Source organism: Rana temporaria, chromosome 2, assembly GCF_905171775.1.
Source record: "Rana temporaria chromosome 2, aRanTem1.1, whole genome shotgun sequence".
NCBI lineage: Eukaryota > Metazoa > Chordata > Amphibia > Anura > Ranidae > Rana > Rana temporaria.
This window is the reverse complement of record NC_053490.1, coordinates 184824412-184847311: the sequence shown is the minus strand read 5'-3', so window position 1 is coordinate 184847311 and position 22900 is coordinate 184824412. Positions and strand designations below refer to the sequence as shown.

General features: G+C 45.3%; 1 protein-coding gene across 1 annotated transcript in view; it reads right to left on the bottom strand.

Annotated features, from left to right (window-relative positions):
• Positions 1 to 22900, bottom strand: part of IPO5 (importin 5) — a 110655-nt gene that overhangs the window by 5323 nt on the left and 82432 nt on the right. The window contains exons 21-24 of the mRNA XM_040336126.1: positions 21768 to 21823; positions 14270 to 14392; positions 10805 to 11024; positions 10493 to 10721 (exon numbers count right to left, since the gene is read on the bottom strand). Coding sequence (XP_040192060.1) covers positions 10493 to 10721; positions 10805 to 11024; positions 14270 to 14392; positions 21768 to 21823 — 628 coding nt within the window. The remainder of the gene's footprint in view (positions 1 to 10492; positions 10722 to 10804; positions 11025 to 14269; positions 14393 to 21767; positions 21824 to 22900) is intronic.

Genomic DNA, 22900 nt, shown 5'->3' with positions numbered 1-22900 from the left:
AAAGCTTGATTGCTCGGAGCTCCAGAACGTTGATCAGTAGGCAGGACTCCACCTTAGTCCAGTGCCCCTGGGCTGACTGGGTGCCCCCTCCCCAACCGGAGAGGCTGGCATCTGTCGCGAGCACTGTCCAGTGGCCTGCAGAAAAACGACTTTCCGGCCCGAAGCACCGGAAACGCCAGCCACCACACCAGGGGAGACCTGAGCAGATGACTCAATTAAATCTGGTAATCCAGAGATGACGGAAGCTTGTCCCAACGTGACAGCAATTCCCACCGTAGTACCCTGGTGTGGAATTGGACATACGGAACCGCCTCGAAAGATGCCACCAACGGACCCAGAACCCTCCTGCAGAATCGCCGAGATGACCGCTTCTGGGTCGGCAACTGCTGCACAGCAGATAGCAGAGTCTGAAGTTTTTCCGTTAGGAGAAAAACACTCCCGCCCCGGCGGAATCCAGGACTAGTCCCAGGTATTCCAGTCCCTGAGACGGAATCAACCCTGATTTCAGGACAATCCAGAAACCAGCCGAACACTCGGAGAGCCTGACACGTGATACACGGCTTCGCCAATGCAGAGCTCGAAGAAGCTCGTAGGAGAATGTCGTCCAGACATCCCATGATAACAAACCCCCGCTGTCACAGCCGGGCCAGTATCGGGACGAGCACCTTGGCGAAAACCCGCCGAATGGGAAGGACAATTGAAAATGGTCCCCCCCCTGCGGTGCATCCCATTCCTTGTATAACATATTGACCAAATAAAGGAACACAAGGAAACACTTCAGCGGTGCGTGGCGGTCTGCTGGTACCGACACGGAGGTGTCTCCGCCACATCCTCAATTTTTAGAGTCTCACGCATCGCAGAAACAAGAGCTCCAACAAATTCTTGCCAGCAACTGACTGCAGCAGAGTCATCCTCACTATCCATAAGTGTTAAACCCGCAGCCTCTGACATAACAGAACCAGAAAAAACAGCGAGTCTGTGTCAGACACATCCCCAGAAGCAGGCTCAGGGACGGGGCGCTTTTAACCCCCCATCCGGGCACTAGCTGCTTCAAACCTGGCAAGAAACCCAGGACAGCCAACATAACAGATGTGGCAAGGGAAGGGGCGTTAAGGGTTAACTCAGGCATAGCTTGAGAGGGAGACCTGGCTCAGGTTCCATAGTGTCAGCGCTGAGTCACCCACCCTGCAAGGCAGGACAAAAAAAACCCACTGGTCACCTCCTTGCTGCTATTGCAGAGCATGGGGGCCCCTGGTATTCAGCACCCCACCCAGCTGCAGAGAGCTGAAAAACCTGAGGTGTGCTCTGATGTGCTGGCTGTGATGTGTCTGTTACCTCAGGGAAGAATCACAGCGTTTCACAGCACTAAAACTGTTACAGCACTAAAACTGTTACAAGAGACCAGAGGCTGTGCTGTGTGTCACCTCAGGGAAGAATCACAGCGTTACCAAGGAGATTTCCAAGATGGCCGCCGTCTGAGGTAAAAATCACCTCATAGAACACAGCAGCACCCCCCAGAGTAACAACACAGTCCCCCAACAACACACGGGCCCCGGTGGTAAGAAAACCCAGGAGGCCCCCCTTCACAGCCACTACCCAGTCAGGGGAAGGAGGGAGAGGAAGGGGAGAGAGAAAAGCAGGACGGACCCTCAGTCGACCTCCCCAGGGAAAACACCAGCCAGACCACTTTCCTGAGTAATGGGCCACTACTTACCCGTCCTGCGACTACCCGGCTGGAGGTATCCCAGACAGAACCAACGTCCGTAAACGGCATGGCTGTCGGCCAGACACACTGACAAAGCCATAGAGACCGGTCATATGTGTGCCCTAGAACCGAAGTTCCCCGGCAGCCCCTGGAGCAACGGGGCCTGTCGTGGACGTCCCAAAGCTGAGCTAAGGGCCGGCACACGCTCGATGGCCGAACATGGGGGGGGGGGGGGGGGACTACAAGAGTCAAGACCCAGCCTGTCACCCAGTCGGCTGTTGATAGAAAAATCACAGGATTCAAAAATGCAGGAACAAAATAATAAAAGCGAGAAAAATCGCAAGAAAAAAAACTCCAGAGTACAGGGACTCCAGAAGTGCCTGACTCCTCTCCTGTCGTTAGGCAGAAAAAGACTGAGGCTTCTAGAGCAGGGTGTGGGTTATGCCTGGGGGAGCCACGCCCCCTGGGAGGAGCGGCACAAAGGAAAGGTTTTAACACTTTAAGTGCTGTTAAATTCTGCCTAAACTTTCCTGGTAGGAAGAAGCATAACCCTAATGTCAAAGAAGGCTGTGTCCGTCTATGAACGGAAGAGAAATCTTTTTTTTTTTTTTTTGAAAAAAAAAAAAACAATCTTTTTTCCGTTTATATCGCAAAAAAAAAAAAAAAACGCAGAGGCAATCAAATACCATCAAAAGAAAGCTCTATTTGTGGGAAGAAAAGGACGCAGATTTTGTTTCGGTACAACATTGCATGACCGCGCAATTACCAGTTAAAGCAGCGCAGTGCCAAATTGTAAAAACACCTTGGGTCTTAAGGACCGGACCAACATGCTGCCTAAAGTGGTTAAAATGATGGCAGGCATGTACTGACTCCTAGGTGGAATGTGATTGTTTAATTCTGAACACAGCTACATCCCCAGTTATAAGAGTGTGTGAACACTAAAAAATGGGGTTACTTACCGGTAACATCCCTTTTCCAGGAGTCTTTCAGGACAGGTACTGTAGAGAGACACAGGCTCCTCCCCTCTTAGGAAACACCGCCTTCCAATTAAGGATTTAAGCCTCATCCTCCCTCAGCTCCTCAGTTTTTCCAGAGTACCTCCGGCCAGCTGGGGAGACACAAGAACACGTCAAATAAATATCACTTTTCATCTTACCTGACGGCCTTGTATGATGAGTTTTTCAGAAATACCCCTAGAAAAAAAGGGTGGGTACCAGTGCTGTCCTGAAAGACTCCTGGAAAAGGGATGTTACCGGTAAGTAACCCCATTTTTCCCTGTTCGTCTTTCAGGACAGGTACTGTAGAGAGGATAAGCGAGCACCTTACCCTAGGGTGGGACCACTGCTTGTAGTACTTTGCGTCCAAAGGCTTGATCCTTGGTCGAAAGCAGGTCCAGTCTGTAGTGTTTCACGAAAGTCGAGAAACTAGACCATGTTGCAGCCTTACAGATCTGCTCCGGGGAAGCACCAGCACACTCTGCCTGTGAAGCTGCTACAGCCCTGGTGGAATGTGCCTTAATACCCTGTGGAGGCTCCACCCCCTTAGATATATATGCCTGAATAATGGCCGATCTTAACCATCTGGCTATCGTGCGCCTAGAGGCTCTGGACCCCTTTTTGGACCCCGAAAATAAAACAAAAAGAGAATCAGTTTTCCTGACCTGCTCTGTGCTATTTAAGTATTGTAGGACACACCTCCTTACATCTAAACTGTGAAATTTGTGTTCCTGTTCCCTCACAGGATTCGAACAAAAAGAAGGCAATGTGATTTCTTGACTTCTGTGAAAATTAGAAGATACCTTCGGTAAAAAGGCCGGATCCGTCTTAAAAATAATGCGGTCCGGAAAAATCTGAAAAAAGGGCGCCCTAATTGACAGGGCTTCGAGTTCACTCACTCTTCTAGCGGTGGTGATCGCTACCAAGAATACAGTCTTGAGTGTGATCACCTCTAAAGTACTACTCTCTAGCGGCTCAAATGGTTCCTCTGTAAGAGCCTGTAGAACTAATGAAAGATCCCATACTGGGAAGTTGGGGGCTCTAACTGGTCTTCTTCTACTCAAGGCCTTAAAAAACCTAGAAACCCATGGGTCAGATGCTAACTGTCTTTCTAGGAAAACACTCAAAGCTGAGACCTGACCCTTCAGTGTGCTAATGGCCAGCCCCTTGTCTGCTCCTGCCTGCAGAAATTCCAATACTGCTATCGAGCTATGAACCTTGAAAGAGCTTTCCAAGCACCAGTTGTTAAAACGCTTCCAAACTTTAAGATAGATTGCTTGCGTCTCCTTCTTCCTGCAGCTTAGAAGGGTTGCTATTAGTCGTTCTGAAAAGCCCTTGTTTCTTAGCAGCTCCTCCTCAGAAGCCAGGCTGCTAGGTTCCACCTCTCCACCTGCGGACAGCAGACTGGACCCTGAGTAAGAAGGTCTTCCCGGATTGGCAAAATCCAAGGAGGTTCTACTGATAGACTCTTCAGAATGGAAAACCATGGTCTCCTGGGCCAATGGGGTGCAATCAGAATCAGCGTTGTGTTTTCCCTTTGCAGCTTTCTCAAAACTGCTGGAATCAGAACCGGAGGGGGGAAAGCATAACACCTGACGAACTGCCAGGTCTGTGCTAAAGCATCCACCCCTAGTGCTCCGTCCCACCTGTTCAGGGAAAAAAATAGCCGTGTCTTGGTATTTCCCCTTGAGGCGAACAGATCCACCTCCGGTATTCCCCACCTTTGAGTGATCACTTCGTAAACCTCTTGGTTCAGGACCCAATCGCCCTCCCTCAGCTTTTTCCTGCTGAGGAAATCTGCGACTTGATTCTGCTCCCCCCTCAGATGAATCGCAGAAAGAGACAAAATGTTGGTCTCTGCCCATTTGAGGATGGACTCTGTCAGCTTCCACAAGGACTGGCTCCTGGTGCCCCCCTGCCTGTTGATATAGGCAACTGCGGAGGAATTGTCCGAACGGATTCGGACATGATGACCCTGAAGATCTCTTTGAAAGGCTCTGAGGGCCAGATCTATAGCCTTCAGCTCCCTCCAATTCGAGGATCTCTTTGAGTCCTCTATTTCCCAGGTACCCTGCATCAGAGAAGAATTCAGATGTGCTCCCCATCCTGTGCCACTGGCGTCCGTTGTTACTGTCCTGGATATTGGACAAATCCACTCCAGCCCTTGTAACAGGTTCGCCCCCTTCCTCCACCACCAGAGGGCTCTCTTGACCTGAATCGGTACTGAAATTAGAGCATCCAGGGACCCCGGGTTGCGATCCCAGACACTTAAGATGTAAAGTTGTAAGGGACGAAAATGCAACCCTGCCCACTGTACCGCCGGAAGTGTGGAAGTTAGAAGACCCAAGGCTGACATGGCTTTCCTTATTGTGAGCTGAGAGCTGCCCTGAAGAAGTAGCATTGCCCTGTCTACTTTTTGTATTTTTTCTGCTGGGAGAAAGACCATCTGTCTGGTTGAGTCCAGTTCGTACCCCAGGAAGGTGACCCTTTGAGATGGCACTAGACTGGATTTCTCCAGATTCAAAAGCCATCCCAGGCTTTCCAGGACCTCTCTTGTTACCCGGAGATCCTGGGACAGCTGTTCCGGTGACCCTGCAAACAGTAACAGGTCGTCCAGGTACGCTATCACTGAGATCCCTCTGAGACGAAGGAACGCCAAGACCTCCACCATAACTTTGGTGAAGATGCGGGGGGAAGAGGAGAGCCCGAAGGGAAGGGCTTTGAACTGAAGGTGAAATGTCCCTTCCTTGGACCTTACTGCCAATCTCAGAAACTTCTGATAACCCTCTGCTATAGGGATGTGCAAATAGGCATCCTTCAGATCTATTGATGCCATAAAGCAATTGGGGGGGAGAAGGGTCTTTACTGAGTAAATTTAATCCATCCGGAATCTTTTGTAAGTGACCGAGAGATTCAGGGGCTTCAGATTCAGTATAAGTCTGAACTTCCCTGATGGTTTGCGAACCACAAAAATGTGGGAATAGAAGCCCCTGCCTGTCTCTTCTGTCGGGACCCGAACCACTACCTCCTGATCCTCCAACTCCTGAAGGGAGGAAAGAAGAGCTAATGATTTCTCCTTGCATTTTGGTAGCTCGGTGATCAAAAGTCTTAACGGAGGAGGCTTTGAGAATTCTAATTTGTATCCTCGCCTTATGATCCCCAGCACAAATTGATTGCTGGTGATCATTTCCCATTGTGGGAGAAAGGCCCCCAATCTTCCCCCCACCTTGACTTCGTCATTGTGGTTTTTGGGGTTGTTCAGGAGCACGAAAAATCGCTGCTCCGCGCCCCTTACCTTTCGGCCCCCAAAACTTCCTTTTCCCTTCTGGTTTAGGGGTTTCTACTTTCTTCTGGGACCAGAACTTCTTCTTTGCCTGTCCCCCAAACTTTTTCTTTAGAGGAAAGGCTTTCTTTTTGTCGGCTGTTCGGTCAAGAACAGCCTCCAAACCTGGTCCAAACAGCAGGTCTCCTGTGAGGGGAATACCGCACAATTTAACCTTAGATGCGCTATCCCCTTGCCATGTCTTGAGCCATAAGGCTCTCCTTGCCGAATTAGACAAGGCCGCAGAGCGCGCAGACATGCGTATAGACTCTGCTGATGCGTCTGCTAGATACGCTACCCCATTCAGTAGTGTAGGAAAAGAGGCCAAAACAGTTTCTTTGGGTGTCCCTGCTTCAATGTGCGCTTTCAATTGCGTGAGCCAATGTTCCATGTTGCGAGCTACCACTGTAGCTGCCATGGCAGGCTTGAGATTCCCCTGTGAAGAATCCCACGATTTCTTCAGAAGTGAATCCATTCTTCTGTCCATGGGGTCTGAAAGCACCCCCATGTCTTCAAACGCCAAGTCAGTGTGTCTGGACACCTGTGAGAATGCCGCATCTAATTTGGGAATTTTGTTCCAAACTAAGGCTTCTTCCTCAGAAAAGGGAAATCTTCGCTTCAATGCATTTGAAAGGAAGGGTTTCCTTTCCGGATCCTGCCACTCTTTTTTGATGGTCTGGACCAAGACCTCATGGACCGGGAAAACTCTTTTCTTTTGTTCCCCTAAGCCCATGAACATTCTGTCATGGAGCGATAGTGCTTTTTTCTCTTCAGGGATCCCCAACGTAGCGTGGATTGCCCCTAAGAGGTCATCCACTTCTTCAAGGGAAAGCTTATATCGGGAATTCCTTGAGGGTTCCCCCTCCTTCCCTTCCCCTTCAGACTCCCCTTGGGAGTCAGAAGCGGCACTATCTCGCTCTTCCTCAGCGTCCTCTCTGAAGTCCTCTGGGTTCTCTCCACTTACGGAGGGAAGTACCACAGGACCAGGTGGATTAACCTGCTGCACTGGAGAAGGGCTACTCTGTGGCAACTGAAAACCAGCAAACAGATCCTTAAAAGATTGAAAAGTGCTGGTAAGCTCTTTCACTGTAGTTGCTAGCTCAGAACCCTGCTCTGCCTCTTTCTCCCTGATTAACCCCTCAATACAGCGTCTGCACAGTGCTTTGTTCCAGGTCTCTCCTAAAGAAGTTTTACAGGAAGGACACCTCTTCTTGGAGCTATGACCCGATTTTTCTGTGGATTTCTGTAAAACACAGTAAAAAGCAAGAGCAGGTATGAGAGGCTATCAGCGTTTCTTTTAAAAACAGCAAACCACCAGGAGTGTTTTTTCCCCCTAGCCAACCATCACCAAGGGACACACTACCTCACCCCCCGACCACCAGGAGAATACACCAGTGAAGCTGAAAAGAAGGTAAAGGAACACCACCCCAGGGTTCCTACCTTAGAGTGGCTGGTGCTGCTGTCCTCCGGAGGCGCGTGTGAAGCCTCTGCTTCCGACATCTCCGGTCTAGGCTGTGGTCGATGGACACGCTCCGAATGCCGTCCCCACGGCTGAAAAGCGTAGGCCGCACCAGCCTGGCGTGTGGTCCTTATCCTCTGCCGCGTCTGGGCCTAGAAGACGCGTATCCGGCGGAAGTGCCCGCCCCTTCCGGATCTGACGTCACCCGTCATCCGGCCGGTCTCAGCTCCTGACCTAACTGTGTGATTACACAGGGAGCCGACACGCCGCCTGCAGCGCCCCCCTGGACGAAAGGAAAAGGACCCCCTCGGTCAAATACTTCCCCAAGAACGCCGAGGCACGCAGCGCAACAGGTACCTTCGATTTTAGAGCTCACTAGCCCAATCAGGTAGTTGCAGGACTGAGAAAAAAAAGAGTCCAGGACCCCCCTCCTCAGAAAACATAGCCCCAGCCTCCCCAGCTGTCTGGCTCTCGGCCCCAGCGGTGTCTCCTGCCGGAGGAAACACCATAAACTGAGGAGCTGAGGGAGGATGAGGCTTAAATCCTTAATTGGAAGGCGGTGTTTCCTAAGAGGGGAGGAGCCTGTGTCTCTCTACAGTACCTGTCCTGAAAGACGAACAGGGAAAAAGGTTTGTTTTTCCGATTGAGTTATATGTCACAATAAGTTCTGAAATTATTAACCTTTGTCTTTTTACATCACAGAAACCTGACATGTTAACAGGGGTGTGTAGACTTTAAATCAACTAGCCAACAAGGGTCAATAATAATAAAAAAAAGTTTATATACCTAGGGCTTGTTCACATTGAGTATTACTGTATATGTAAAACACATGCACGTGTGTGCATAGGCTGCAATACATTAATAGCATTGCAGGAATTCCTTTATTTTTAACTCATGTCAGGTTAATGTATTTCACGAGTGCGATGCTACAGATCATACTTCATATCCCCATCGCACACATTCCCAGGTGAGCTCTAAAATTAGGGTGCTGCAGCAACAACCAGCTGGAAACTGGTTCAAGTCACAATGTAGATATTTGCCAGCACACCATAGAACGCCTTGAATAGGGTCCAAACTGATGATTTATTGCATGATCACAACACAAGGAGAGTGCAACGTTTCAGAGTCACGCAGGATCCCTTTGTCAGGCACATGCCAAATCATCCCAACACGCTGTACAAAAACATAAGACAAATGGTCTTGTTCTTATGTTACAATGCTGATGCAAACAAGTCATAATGGAGGAGAATTTTATTTTTTTTAGACACTTTATAATTGATAGATAGAACATTACTATTCATTATAGAAAACTTACTTTATTGTGATGCACACATTAGTAAACTAATTTCTCACATTCCTGCAAAGCAAACATTCACAAAAATGTGCCGTGATGAAAAAAAAAAAAAAGAAAAAAAAAAAACTTACACTGATCAGCTATAACTATGACCACTTACAGGTCAAGTGAATATCATTATGTATCTTGTTACAATGGCATCTGAAAGCCAATCAGATATATTAGGCAGCAAAGTAAACCTGTTCCTGAAGTTGAAAGAAAAAAGAAAAAAATGGGCATTGCAGTTTGTTGTGCATGGGTAGCTGCACAACGGTCAGGGTGTCGGGTGCTGGGGAGTCATGTGCCTGCAATGTGTACATTAGCATCAGAATTGGACCACAGAGCATTGTAAGAAGGTGGCCTAGTATGATAAATATTTTTATGACATGTAGATTTCCGTGTGCATTTGCGTCCCTTTGCTGGGAGTGGATGGAGGTTTGGGAGGGAAGGCACCAGAATGCAATATGGGAAGAAGGCTGAATGGGAAAAAAAAAAAGCTGTAAACCATCATGGTTTTTTACCTCAATGCATTAAAAATGTGAAAAGCCAGCGCTGCAGCTGTCCCCCAGAGCCCACCCTTTTTTCTTGGCTTAACCCGACCGCTCCAGCTACAAGCACAGCTGCTCCAGCCACGATCTCAGGTGCTCATTGGATAGAGTCAAATCCAGTGACATAGGAGCAGGGGCTGGGCCTAGTCCTGTTAGTCAATGGACTTGAAAACAGCTTTCCTTGAAGGAGGCGTCAGGAGTGCCACCCAGAAAAGGAGGATCTCGTCCGCTCCGTGCAAAACTCAGAGCAGACAAGTATAACTTTTTTTTTAAACACAGACCTTTACAATCACTTTAAAGTGGCGTTCCACCCATAAAAATAATTTAACAAAATGTGCAGCAAACATTTTTCTTTTTTACTTCACTTTTAATTCCTGTTGCTATGTAGTTACTTCTAATCTTCCCCACCACAGCTCCTGATGTCACTTCCCTTGGCTCCTCTGCTCACTACTGCTCCTGGGAGATGTGTCATTTGCCAGGAGTCGGTGGGCAGCGCCAAGGGCTTTGTTGCCATCACAACAGGGCGGGCACTTCCGACACCCGTCTTGATGGCAACCTGTATAGTTTACAGCACCTTTGTGATATTACTGTGCATGCGCGAGAACAGGCGGTGCATGCTGGGAATAGAGCCGCGCCATATCCCGGAAAATATGCTTGTGGGCTTCTTTTGCCCACAAGATGGGAATCCCCAAGAATGAAAAATAAGGCATTTTTTAATCATCTTCTAAAGGCAGCGCTAATGACAATTCGATTTTAATGATATGCATTATGAGTAATAAGTTTTTTTTTTTTTTTTTAAAGATGTGGGTGGAACTCTACTTTAAGGACCACAATGAGCATGGGGTGCCGATATGTCCTCCAAATCTCAATCCAGCCAAGCATATATGTGGGATGTGCTGCAACAAGCTCGAGCCACGGAAGTCCCACCTTGCACCATACAGGACTAAGGATGTGTCTACTGTTAGGTGCCAGATACCACAGAATACCTTTAGCGGTCTAGTGGTGTCCACGCCTTAATGGGTCAGGGCTGTTTTGGTTGCAAAATGGGGACCAACTTCACCATTAGGTGGGTCGTAATAAAGTTATGGCTAATCAGTGCATATTTATCTTTCAGCAATAAACAGGCTCACCTTTCAATAAGGTCACAGAGAAAATTGAAAGTATGAACTGCTTCTTCTTTGTCCTCGTGCAGTGGTAGCCATGATACCCAGTGGGGTAAGACCTCCTCCACGTTTATACAATCAGGCCTGAACTTCATTATTTTTCCTACAGCTGAAATGCAATTCTCTGTTGCATTAATATTCTCTTTGGTTTTGGATTCAGCAGCTTGGATAACCTGAACAAGCAGCGGAAGAGCTTCTACAATACAGAAATAAGAGACTGCATGAAACATCCATACCCCTCAATCTCAATATATATATATGCATTAGAAATCCATATACCTGTGCAGAAAGGACGATAGTTATCTCCACCAAACTGAGCCATAACGCCAACACCATAAGCAGCCGCCTGCCGGACTTCCGGACTGTTGTCACAGATTGATTCAAGCAGGGGTCTTAGAAAGTACTCTGCATATTTGAAGGAAGTGGGACTGCAATGTTCAATTATATCATCAAAGATACAGAGACCCCACTGTCTGTCTGGCCAGGGCCTGTGAGGACACTGTTAAAAGAAAATAGATAATTGTGAAGTATCTATACACTGTAAAAAAAAATAATTAAGTACCAACACAGAAATTTTCAGTATGCAGAATGAGCATGAGGGGGAAGGCAATGTTCTTCCCAGAGTAATACTGACAGATTTCACAAACTCCCATGTATGTATTCAGTTAGATTTTATACTTATTAAATGGCGCAAATACTTAAAATCAATTAACTCGTCACGATTTGATAGTTTTAAAAATAAAATTAATAAAATTGTAGTCAAATTTAACCAGTTTGTATTAAATGGTAATTCTCTTTTTAGCCATCAACCTTTTAATTCAGCAATAACTTACTGGTTTTATACTTTAAGACACGGATCCCCTTCTGTTTTGATGCACCCAATGACGTAATCGGCAATAGGACCAGCTTCAAAGCCAAACTAAACCAACAATTTGGAAAACTGAGCAGGCAGCTTTTTATTGCAGAGGAAACATGCTAGGTCTGTTCTACAATAAATAAGACCTACATTCCTGCTCAGTTTTACTGCATGTACACTGACCCATCCATGTGCAACACACACTGGCTGTGCCAGAATGACGACTTGGCTCCCATGTGCATGCTCCGAGTCACGTCACCCTCCGCCAGTTAATTAGGAGGTTGAAAACCTGACAACCAATGTAGCCTGGGAAGAAAGGACAGCGGCTGGAAAGGAATGTAAATTGTTGAAAGATGGAGGCAAGTACCTGTATCTTGTGGCTTTAGTTCCACTTTAAAATGATCCTAGCTGCATGTACTTTAAAATAATGTGTACTCAAAGATCATAATGGACTCTGAAATTCAGGTTTCAGTCTAACAGCACCTGGTGTTTAAACTTTACAATGTCATACTTGCCTCAACTATGCAGTTCGTTTTACACACAGAGTGGCCCCTTTGCTTGACTTCTGGGGTCCCACGGCGATGCTGGTAGCTCCTCCCCACATCGTATAACCCCTTAGGAGAAGCGCTCTCCCAGAGGTTACCTTGCGGGCGTGCTCACGAGTCCAGCATCCATAGACACCGAATGTAGGATGCCCCGCATCATTGGATTTGATTGACAGCAGCAGGAGCCAATGGTTGCACTGCCATCAATCTATCCATCCAATCAAGAGCCAAGATAACAGGCAGAGGGCAAGAGCACATCACCGGTGGGGGAATACAGGACTCAGGCAAGTAAAACAGGGGGCTGGGTCAGTGACAGAAGTTTTTACCTTAATGCATCAAGGTGAAAAAAACATGGAGGGTTTATAACCTCTTTAAATTTTAAAGGCTGCAAAGTTTCTGCTGCCACTGAAAGAGGTATAGGAGCAGTGTTTAATGCCTCTGGTGTAGAATTTCATGGTTCAACTTCTCCACAGTACCTACACCAGTGGTTCTCAACTCCTGTCCTCAGGACCCACCAACAGGCCAGATTTTATTAGATGCAGACTAGAATACTGCAATCACTGAGCAGCAAATGATATCACCTGTGATGCATTTCAGTGATCTTGCAAACCTGGCGCGTTAGTGGGTCCTGAGGACAGGATTTGAAAACCACTTATCCAGAGGTTTGTATTAAAGGGTGTAAGAAATGAAATGCTTTAATCCCTTGGAGCTAGCGCCTCCTGGACCTTCAAGGGGTTTCAGATTCCAGGATTTATGATCATGTGCCCGCCATGACTGTCACAAGTAACGTTCACTGCCATAACTGTGCTGCGTTTACATTCTGGTACAAAAATGTGGCCTGTGTGTTGAGGCCCACCTGCCAAAAAGCCACATATTTGCATACTTTTGGTGCCAAGGAGTCATATCTGCTACATTTAAGTTTCTCTGCAAATTTAACATTAAAAGGTAGCTTTACTCTCCAAAAATCCATGCGAATCCACTACTTAATTGTCCTGTAATCGATTAAATTTGTAATCCATTTCAGGCAATCATTGGCAACTGGTTTTCTGCTTGCACTGTCCTTCGTGTGCTCTCCAACCTTTGCTTCCCTCTCACATCCATTTGTTTTTGAAAATTATTGCACGTTCGCAAATTTCAATGTACACTTCATCTAGGAGCATGCAAGAGAGGGTGGCTACTTTTTCTTTTTTACATACAGTGGTACCACAGAAGGAATGTAGCAAGCAATAGGAAGGCAGATTAAAAAAAAAAAAAAAAAAGTGAAATTTAATCTATCAAGTCATATTTTCTCAGAAATCATTTACCCTTTTATCACCCAGTAGTTTATTTTTAAAGGGGAGATCTGTGTGGTTCTTTGTGAATTTACTTTTACACTGAATTTCATAAGGGCTGACAAATTAACACTTTCATTATACAATAGCCCTAGTAGTAAAACTACTTGAGCGGATTAAAAAAAACAAAAAAAACACACCCACCCATTGTGTGCGTGTAAAATTTGGAACCGAGTGTTATTAGGTAAATTGGGTAATGATTAAGCGATTTGGTTTGTGAAACAGGTTAACCTTGCCACTACAGTCCTGTTGTATTGTGGTCTATTGATGCAACGCATGGATTTTTACAATTCAAGCATTCATACTTCGGAAGATTGGAGCGTGGTCTTAGGCCCCTTTCACACGTGCGGACCGTATGTCCGTTTTTTCATCCATCCGTTTGCGGATGAAAAAGAAACATACATTGGTCCCTATGAGATCGCGGATGAACATCCGCTGACACCCGATCTCATCCGCAATGATCGGATTTTGCAGACGGAAGAAACCCCTATTTTTCCTTCCGTCTGTGGATCGGATGAACACGGACATATGGTCCGTGTTCATCCGATCCCCCATAGGGGAGAGCGGAGAAAAGACAGGGCGGTCCCTGCACAGTGTGCAGGGACCGCCCTGTCATCCGCCAGCTCAGCGGGGATCAACGGAGCAATCCCCGCTGAGCAAACGGAGCATACGGAGGCGGATCATTACTGATCCGCCCCGTGTGAAAGAGGCCTTATGCACACTTTGACAGTCTCAATTCACGGACTGGACCAGCACCAAATCTACAGTACAGCTATTGTATCACCTGTAGCGGTGTTGCAGCCTCAGTCTTATTAGGTAAATTATAGGTATGGTATTACAGAAATCGCACGAGAAAAAAAAAAAAAATGGGTTTACGAGTTAGCTCAAAACAGGGGTTCCCTGAAACCGTTGATAGCCGCTCCAGGCAGGTATTGGCAGTTCCAAAAATCAATGTGGGTTGAGAAGGGGAGGTCTTTAAAACTTAAACACAACAAATTAAAGGTCAACTTACAATCAAATTAACAATTAATGGCAGTAACTGTTCGAACCACGGCAACACTTTTTCTTTGTAGCTGCTGAATATCGAGTGCAAAACGTCAGCGACTTTAGTCAAAATATAAACATCATTGTCATCCTGTGAAAAAAAAGTAAAATGGTTTCAAAAACACTTGTTAATGCAAGTTTCAGAACGTTTTGCTTACAACCATCAAAACGAAAAATTAAGAGGGTGTCTGCATACAATTCTTTAGTAACAGCCACTGCTACAAATACAGTATATCAATAGGTTTGGGTTGCTAAAATCAACATATATAGTCATTAAAATTAACCTTATCAAATGCCAACAGGCATCTTTACAGCAGAAGGAGCTCTGCATGTCTATGCACCAAGACATCTTATTAAAAGATACATTTTAGTGTGATTTGTATTAAACCACATCTCCAAAAAGGACAGAAGTGTACAGCACCAATTCAATGTGTAAAGTTTGGATTTTGGTTAACTTGTAAAATCTTTCTTGGAGTACATCAGCAAACAGAGGACTTCATAACCATGACTGTCTGAAAGGGGCGTCATAAAAAGTAGACACACATGACTCCCCCCCCCCCCCCCCTTGGGGAGGACCTCACTACAAAGCTACCTGCAAGACCATCTTCCCAAAACTGGGTGTCCAAAGAGTGAACATCTACCTGGTGGAACTTTGAAAACATGTGAAGGAAAGACTTACGAACATGAAACACATAAGCTTGTTCTCCCTAGGATGCTTCAGAGAAGGATAAAAAGATGGTAAAAGGTCTGCAAAAAAACCCCAGACAAGACCAAGTTGAGATCCCAGTGTCTGCGCAGGTGAACCAATCTGTGCAACATCATGCACAAGGGCTTTTACCAAGGAAGGAGACATGAAAGGTCCCTAAAACATAATAGGCAAGGCCAAGATCAGTGCCTTGATGGTACTTAGTGAAATTTCACCACAACATACCCACAGTGATAAAATGTACACCCCTCACAACAGGAGGAAAAAAAAAAAATATATATATCTTAAATGTATGGTGGTGCACATTCCTGAAGGTCAACTTTCTTGCCTTGAGGGTAGTAGGGATTAAAAGCCAGAGACTATAAAACATGATGGAAGATCAGACAGTGCAACAGCAAATTCGGCCCATCTGGAATGGCTTTACCGCTCATTACCATTTTTCCCCAAGAAGGTGCAATCAGAATCACTGGAATGCCCTCTATTTTTATACTGCACATAAGGCAGGGAAAAGATTGCACTAAAAAGGAAAGATTAAGTAGGTAGAAAAAAAAATTCTTTCAGGAATTCCCAGACAGTTGGACAAGCACCAAAAACTCACGCACAGGTCCCAAACTTAAGGGCTTTGCAAATGCCCAAAAAGTTCTCCAACTTCTTAAACATGGTGCCCTTAAAGACTGGGGATCTAATCTACCGGGACACACAAGGGTCCTATTCAAATAGGAAATGGCTGGGTCAGCAATCAGAACTTTAATGAATTCTTTCTCCATAATGTACTGTCAAGTAAATCACTTCGGAGGTGAAAATACCTTTAGGTGAGCCCATCGGCATAAATATTACTTGCTGAAAGTTCGGATACTCAGGAAGAGATTTAGGATGTTTTGGCAGCCGCCATGACCCAAATCCAGCGACCTTTGGAGAAGGAGTCCAGAAGTGGCACCTTTACGTTGGTGAAAACCACAACCATTAGGAAAGCCCACTATGGTCTTCTGTGTCCGAGACAGCCCTGGACCTCGAGATTTCTCCTGGAAGGACTTTTCTACAGAAAAGTCCCACTCCTCAGATTCCTCCTCTTCCTGAGGACGTTTTTCAGACACCTGTATAAGGTAAGCAGCATGCCCAGGCTTTCGCCCTTGAGTGTTCAAAGCAAGTAAACCCACAAGAGCCGATTATGCAAACCAGAAATGGCTGCAGAAAATTTCTTGGACACAAGTAAATGGAGGATGTGCCCCCCAAGACCAAACTCTGCAGAGGGCCTTTTCTATCTGATAGAGATTTGGGAGCCCACCACCCTTTGCAAGGCCCATGGCTTACTGAGGATTTGTAGGCCTTTTATTTCCCCAAGAGGAGCCAACCCAGCTGAGGAGAGTGTAGGGACAAACCAAAATACCTAGGTGGCAAGTACCCTTGATGAACATGTCCCCAGATACTGTACTCTGGTGCTTAAACTGCTACTCTGTGCAGGGGGCTGTAGCAGAGCTACTATTTCCAAGAGGCACCCCCCAGATGTTGCAGGGTCAGCAGGCCCAATTTTCACTCATCCAGCAGGGCTTTGAATTTCCTGGACTTCCTTGAAACTACAGAGCCTGCTAGAGAAGTTGCCTAGTAAACTGTACCCTGAAGATGGCTACACGCAGAATTCAGGGCCGACTGGCACTGTTACACGCAGCACCTGCTGCGGTCAGTAGGCCAAGTTCTTCTTGGCCTACAGACCACAGCAACTGGTGCAAAGCCTTCCTTTGCATCATCAGGGATGTTAAAAAAAAAAAAAAGCCCAGGAATTAGGGAACTAAAGCCAAAGAAAGGAGCTCCTCAGAGAGACAAATAGCTAAAAAAAAATTAGGCCAATTGGGGCAGGGAGGGGCTATGCCTGGATAGGAATTTCTTCATTTTTGTGGCCAGTGTCCATTCACCTGAAGGTGGCAGCATAACCCAAACAGTCATGAATATGAAGTCCTCTTATTCTGTAATTAAAGAATAAGTTCCTTTGGAACAATGTTACACCTGTATTTAGGGTGGACCATGTAACATGCACCAACCCCTCTTCCTTTGATAACCCTCATCCTGTGACAGCAGACGGGGTCCCTTTCATAGCACCTGCTGTGACTTTACAAAAACAAAATGGCTGTGGGGGGCTACGCCCACACGGCCGCCTTATTCAGATTCCTGTATATGAATAAACTCAGTTTTCCATGAGCTACAGGGTAAGCTTTTGTTCACAGACATATCCCTCCGGTTTTCAAACAGAATGCCTGTACAGAGGTACTAGCTGAAACGCGTCTACAGGAGCCCACACTGTACTTGTGATCTACTGATCATGGGTGCAATGCTTTCAGGCTCCTGCAGGGGAAAAAAAATAAATGCACATCTTTGTGTTCTCCAAAAACATGTTGATCTATTTTTCTGTAAAGGTGAACTTGGCCTTTATGAAAATGCAGAGACATGGCTGTGTCTTTAAAGCCACACAAGTGCTGTCACGGGATGTTGGTATACAGGGCATCCATCTCTATCGAAAAGTTAACATGCACAAAGTAGAGTTTTCCTAGTTATTACAGAAGTACAGTGAGGTATTTGATGGCCTGCTGGTTTTGTACATTTGCCCACTGACAAAGAAATCAGTCTAATTTTAATGGTAGGTGTATTTTAACAGTGAGACAAACAAACATATCCAGAAAAAGGCATTTAAAAAATAAAAATAAAAAATTAGACTCGCATTTTAACCACTTCCGTACTGCCGCAAGCCAGCTGTTTGAAGAGGAATATCATTATGTCAGTAGCTAGCTGCCATAACCCCAGTATCCTCTTCTTCAGGGGGCAGTCCGGTTTCCGATAATAGTGGGGTCTGCGGCAGACTCGCCGCAAGATCACTTATCGGCAGCAGGAGAAAGCAACCCCCTCCCCTTGCTTACCGAAGGCCATCGGCAGCAGAGGCGATTGGATTTTCTCACGTCAGTGGTATGGAGACGAGTGAGATGGCCCCCACCCGTCTCCATATCACTGCAGGGCAGAATCTGCGTCAAAACGTCACTTCCACCCATAGCTCTTATAAAGGGCTTTCTTGACCCCAGATCGCATATTTAAGAGGTCCCGTCATGCTTTTTTTTCTATTACAAAGGATGTTTACATTTTTTTTCTAACCACTTAGAATCCGCCTCCTGCAGATATAAGTCAGCAGAATGGCACGGCTGGGCACAAGCACGTACCTGTACGTCCTCTAAGTGCCCAGCCGTGGGTTGCGAGCGCGTGCCCACGCCAACCGGTCCGAAGCTCTGTGACCGCGGCACACGCGGACTCGATCGCCGCGATCGGTCCCCGGAGCTGAAGAACGGGGAGAGCCGTGTGTAAACCCAGCTTCCCCGTTCTTCACTGTGGCGCGGTCATTGTGAGTTCACTAATATAGGGAAACACGATCAATGACGTCACAGTCCAGTCCCGCCCCCCTACAGTTAGAAACACAGATGAGGTCACACTTTCCCCCCTTTACCGCCCCCTAGTGGTTAACTCCCAAACTGCAATTGTCATTTTCACAGTAAACAAAGCATTAATGCATTTTTTGCTGTGAAAATGACAATGGTCCCAAAAAAGTGTCAAAATTGTCCGATGTGTCCGCCATGACGCAGTCACGAAAAAAAACGCTGATCGCCGCCATTAGTAAAAAAAGAAATAAAAATGCAATAAAACTATCGCCTTTTTTGTAAACACTATACATTTTGCACAAACCAATCGATAAACACTTATTGCGATTTTTACCAAAAATAGGTAGAATACGTATCGGCCTAAACTGAGGAAAATATAATATAATATAATATAATATAATATAATATAATATAATATATATATATATATATATATATATATATATATATATATATATATATATATATATATTTTTTTTTTTTTGGGGGGGGGGGATATAGCAAAAAGTAAACAACATCGAACGCTTTACCAACCAGCATTCGGTTGGAGGAGAACCACTGGACGTTCAGGAGAAAGATCAAGACTCATCTTTTTTGTTCCCAAAGGAGACAGGAACAACAAGCGCCCAGAGGCGATTAAGTTCGCATGTGCTGCGCTATATAAGTTTTCATTCATTCATTGAATTTTTTTCAAAATTGTCTATTTTTGTTTATAGCGCAAAAAATAAAAACCGCAGAGGTGATCAAATACCACCAAAAGAAAGCTCTATTTGTAGGGAGGGGGGGATGCCAATTTTGTTTGGGAGCCACGTCGCACAACCGCCAGTTAAAGCGACGCAGTGCCAAATCGCAAAAACTGGCCAGGTCCTTTACCTGCCTGAAGGTCCGGGTCTTAAGTGGTTAAAGAACATTATAAAAAACAACGAAATTATTTATTTTTAAACGCGCCACCTCCCGACGAGCTTGCGTGCATAAGCAACCACACACGAGCAGCGCCCCACATATGAAAACGGTGTTCAAATCACACACCTTAGGTATCGCCGCGATCGGTAGAGCGAGAGCAATCATTCTAGCCCTAGACCTCCTCTAACTCTAAACATGCACCCTGTAGAATTTTTTTTAAACCTCGCCAATGGAGATTATCGGTAAAAGTTTGCCGCCATTCCACGAGCAGGCGCATTTGAAACGTCACATGTTTGGCAAATACCTAACAAGTGTGCTGGTAAGACCGCTGCGCAAATACAGTGTGAAAGTATTGCAACTACCATTATTTAATTTCCTAGGGTGTTAGGGGGGGGGGGAAATAATGTTTGGGGGTGCCAAGTCATTTTCTAGCAAAAAACTGTTTTTGACTTGTAAACAAATCTCAGAAAGGGGCTGGGTCCTTAAAGGATTAGTGAAAAACATTTGATCCCTTTGCAAAACGACGCAGTACTTGGTGGCAAAACCCTTGACAGTCACAGAGGTCAGACATAGTTGGCTACCAGGTTTGCACACATCTCAGGAGGGATTGTGTCCCACTCCTCAGTGCAGATCCTCGCCAAGCCATTAAGGTTTTGAGGCTGACGTTTGGCAACTTGAACCTTGAGCTCCCTCCACATATTTTCTATGGGATTAGGGGCCAAGCAACTCCAGGACCTTAATGCATTCCTTGAGCCACTCCTTTGTTGCCTTGGCTGTGTGTTTTGGGTCATTGTCATGCTGGAATACCCATCCACAACCTATTTTCAATGCCCTGGCTGAGGGAAGAAGGTCCTCACCCAATATTTGACAGTACACGGCCCCATCCATTTGATAGCGTGACATTAGCGTGACATTGTCCTGTCCCTTAAGCAGAAACACACCCCCAAAGCATAATTTTTTTTACGGTGGGGGGGATGGTGTTCTTGGGGTCATAGAATTCCTCGTCCAAACACAGAGTTGCGTTGATGCCAAAAAGCTCAATTTTGGTCTCATCTGTCCACAACACTTTTACCCAGTTCTCCTCTGAATCAGACATTAGCAAACTTCAGACAGCATGTACATGTGCTTTCTTGAGCAGGGGGACCTTGCGGGCGCTGCAGGATTTCAGTCCTTCACTGCATATTTTTACTAATTGTTTACTTGGCGACTATGGTCCCAGCTGCCTTGAGATCATTGGCAAGATTCTCCTGTGTAGTTCTCGACCGATTGCTCATCAATACTTATGATCATTGAAACTCCTAGAGGTGAGATCTTGCATGGAGCCCCAGACAGAGGGAGATTGAATTACTTTGTGTTTCTTCCATTTGTGAATTGCAAACTGTTACCCTCTCACCAAGCTGCTGGAGAGGGTCTTGTAGTCCATTACAGCCTTATGTAGGTCTACAACCTTGTCCCTGGCATCCTTGGACAGCTCTTTGGTCTTAGCCATGGTGGAGAGATTGGAATCCAATTGCTTCTGTGGACAGGTGTCTTATACAGGTAACAAGCTGATATTAAGGAGCAATCCCTTTAAGAGTGCTCCTAATCTCAGCACCTGTATAGAAAACACCCGGGAGCCAGGAATCTTGCCGATAGGGGGTCAAATACTTATTTCTCATTAAAATGCAAATCAATTTATAACTTTTGGAAATGTGTTTTTCTGCATATTTGGGTTATTCTGCCCCTCACTGTTAAAATAAACCTACCATTAAAATTACAGACTGTCAGTGGGCAAACGTACAAATATCAGCATGGGATCAAATACTGTTTTTTCCCCCTCACTGTACCTGCCCTTTACAAGTACTTTTACATTTAAATGTTCAGAATGGCCGACACAATAACTGCATAAAAATTAACTCTGAAGGGTCTATTTATGAGGGGGGACCTGACTGAGAATGTCTTGTCATCTGCACAGCCGACACAAATGTGTATCTAGTGTGTGACATGTCATTTTCTATGAATTTCCCATGATCATCAGAGCTCCTTCTATTTTTCTGTGTTTTCCTGATTGCAACATTTCAAAAACATTGGATGAATGTCAATGGAGAAAAGTCAAAAAAGAAACAGAAAATCAAGTTTCACATATCTGAGATATTACAGGATTGCAACAGTTGCAAATGATGACATTAACATGGCAATTTTTTTTTTTTGAAAAACAGAAAGCTTAAATTTCAGACAGCTTTTCATGTACAGCATAGTTAACAGTTCTGGAGCCAAATTCATGTCTCTGTTCCTGCTACTTAGCACAAAACAAGATGCGACCCAAAGGCTCAATACTACCAAGGTTTCCTCCCATATTTCCATTCGACTCATAGGTCAAGGCATTTGCTCATTACAAAAAAAAAAAAAAAAAAGACACATAAGAGGCCAATGTTTTCATTTCCAAGCACAGAATTAAAATCTACCTCATCTTGCAGGGACTCCTCCACTTGCTCGTCATAGTCTTCATCTTGTCTTTTTACTAAAGCGTCAAAATAATTAAAATTTAGTATACAATATTTTAAACAAGACTTATAGTTTCATACCTACCCTGAAAGGATTTTTTCTACTACATTTAAAGACACCAGAATTTATAACATTTGGGTTATACTGCCACCTCCAAGAAGTTAGGGCACTGGAAAACAAAGCAATAAGCCAGCCCCTGTATAACCCCCTCTACCCAGCATACCATTGCCCCTCCCCCCTTTCAAAACACCAGGGTGCAGTCTGTTCCTCAATGGATTACAAAAAGGTAGAACAAAAAAAATTAAATACTTGACTTTTAGATTCCTCCTCTTGGAATGCAGCACAGGATTTGTATTGAAAGATCATAGGTTATATGCAGGCTACTTTTAAGATATTGGACACTGGCAAAAATTAGCTAGGACAGCCCCTAATACACACTTATAGCCCATTCCAAGAAACCTTTTTTTAAAGCAAGGCGTGAAAAAGGCACAGTGGAGGGGCCTGTGCCCTGTATTACAAGACTATGTATTTAACAGGAAATTAAAAAAACAATTACCTTAAAATTGTACAGTACAGGATTTGTATTCATAAAGTTTTAAAAACCCCATGCAACAAACTGAGGAGTGGGCAACATAGCAAACAACTGCAAACAGGCGCTCACAAAAAACAAGCCAAAAATACTCAGCTTGAAGCACCTTGTGGCCAAAAGTATCCTCAAAGACCTGAGCATCTATCTGGTAGAACTTGAGGAATATGTGAATGAAGAATCAGAGACCATGTTGGAGTGGGAAGTAAAAGTCCACTTGGAGGACCTACAGGCATGGCAAAGAGAAAAAGTCTTGTGAACAGAGGCCATGGATGGTAGGTAGACCGCAATAACCCCAACCACATCTGAGCAGTGTAGGAAAATGTCTTTGTCCCGACAACTAGGAAGGCAAACTTACTAGTGAGGTTTTCCACCGAAATGTCTCAAATTGGTTCAAAGGGAGGTCTCTGAACCTCAGAGCACAAAAGGTTAAGATCCAGAAGTGATACAGGAGGCATATCTCCTTTTTTTTATTTTGCAGTGAATTGGGGAATTTATATGAGCAAC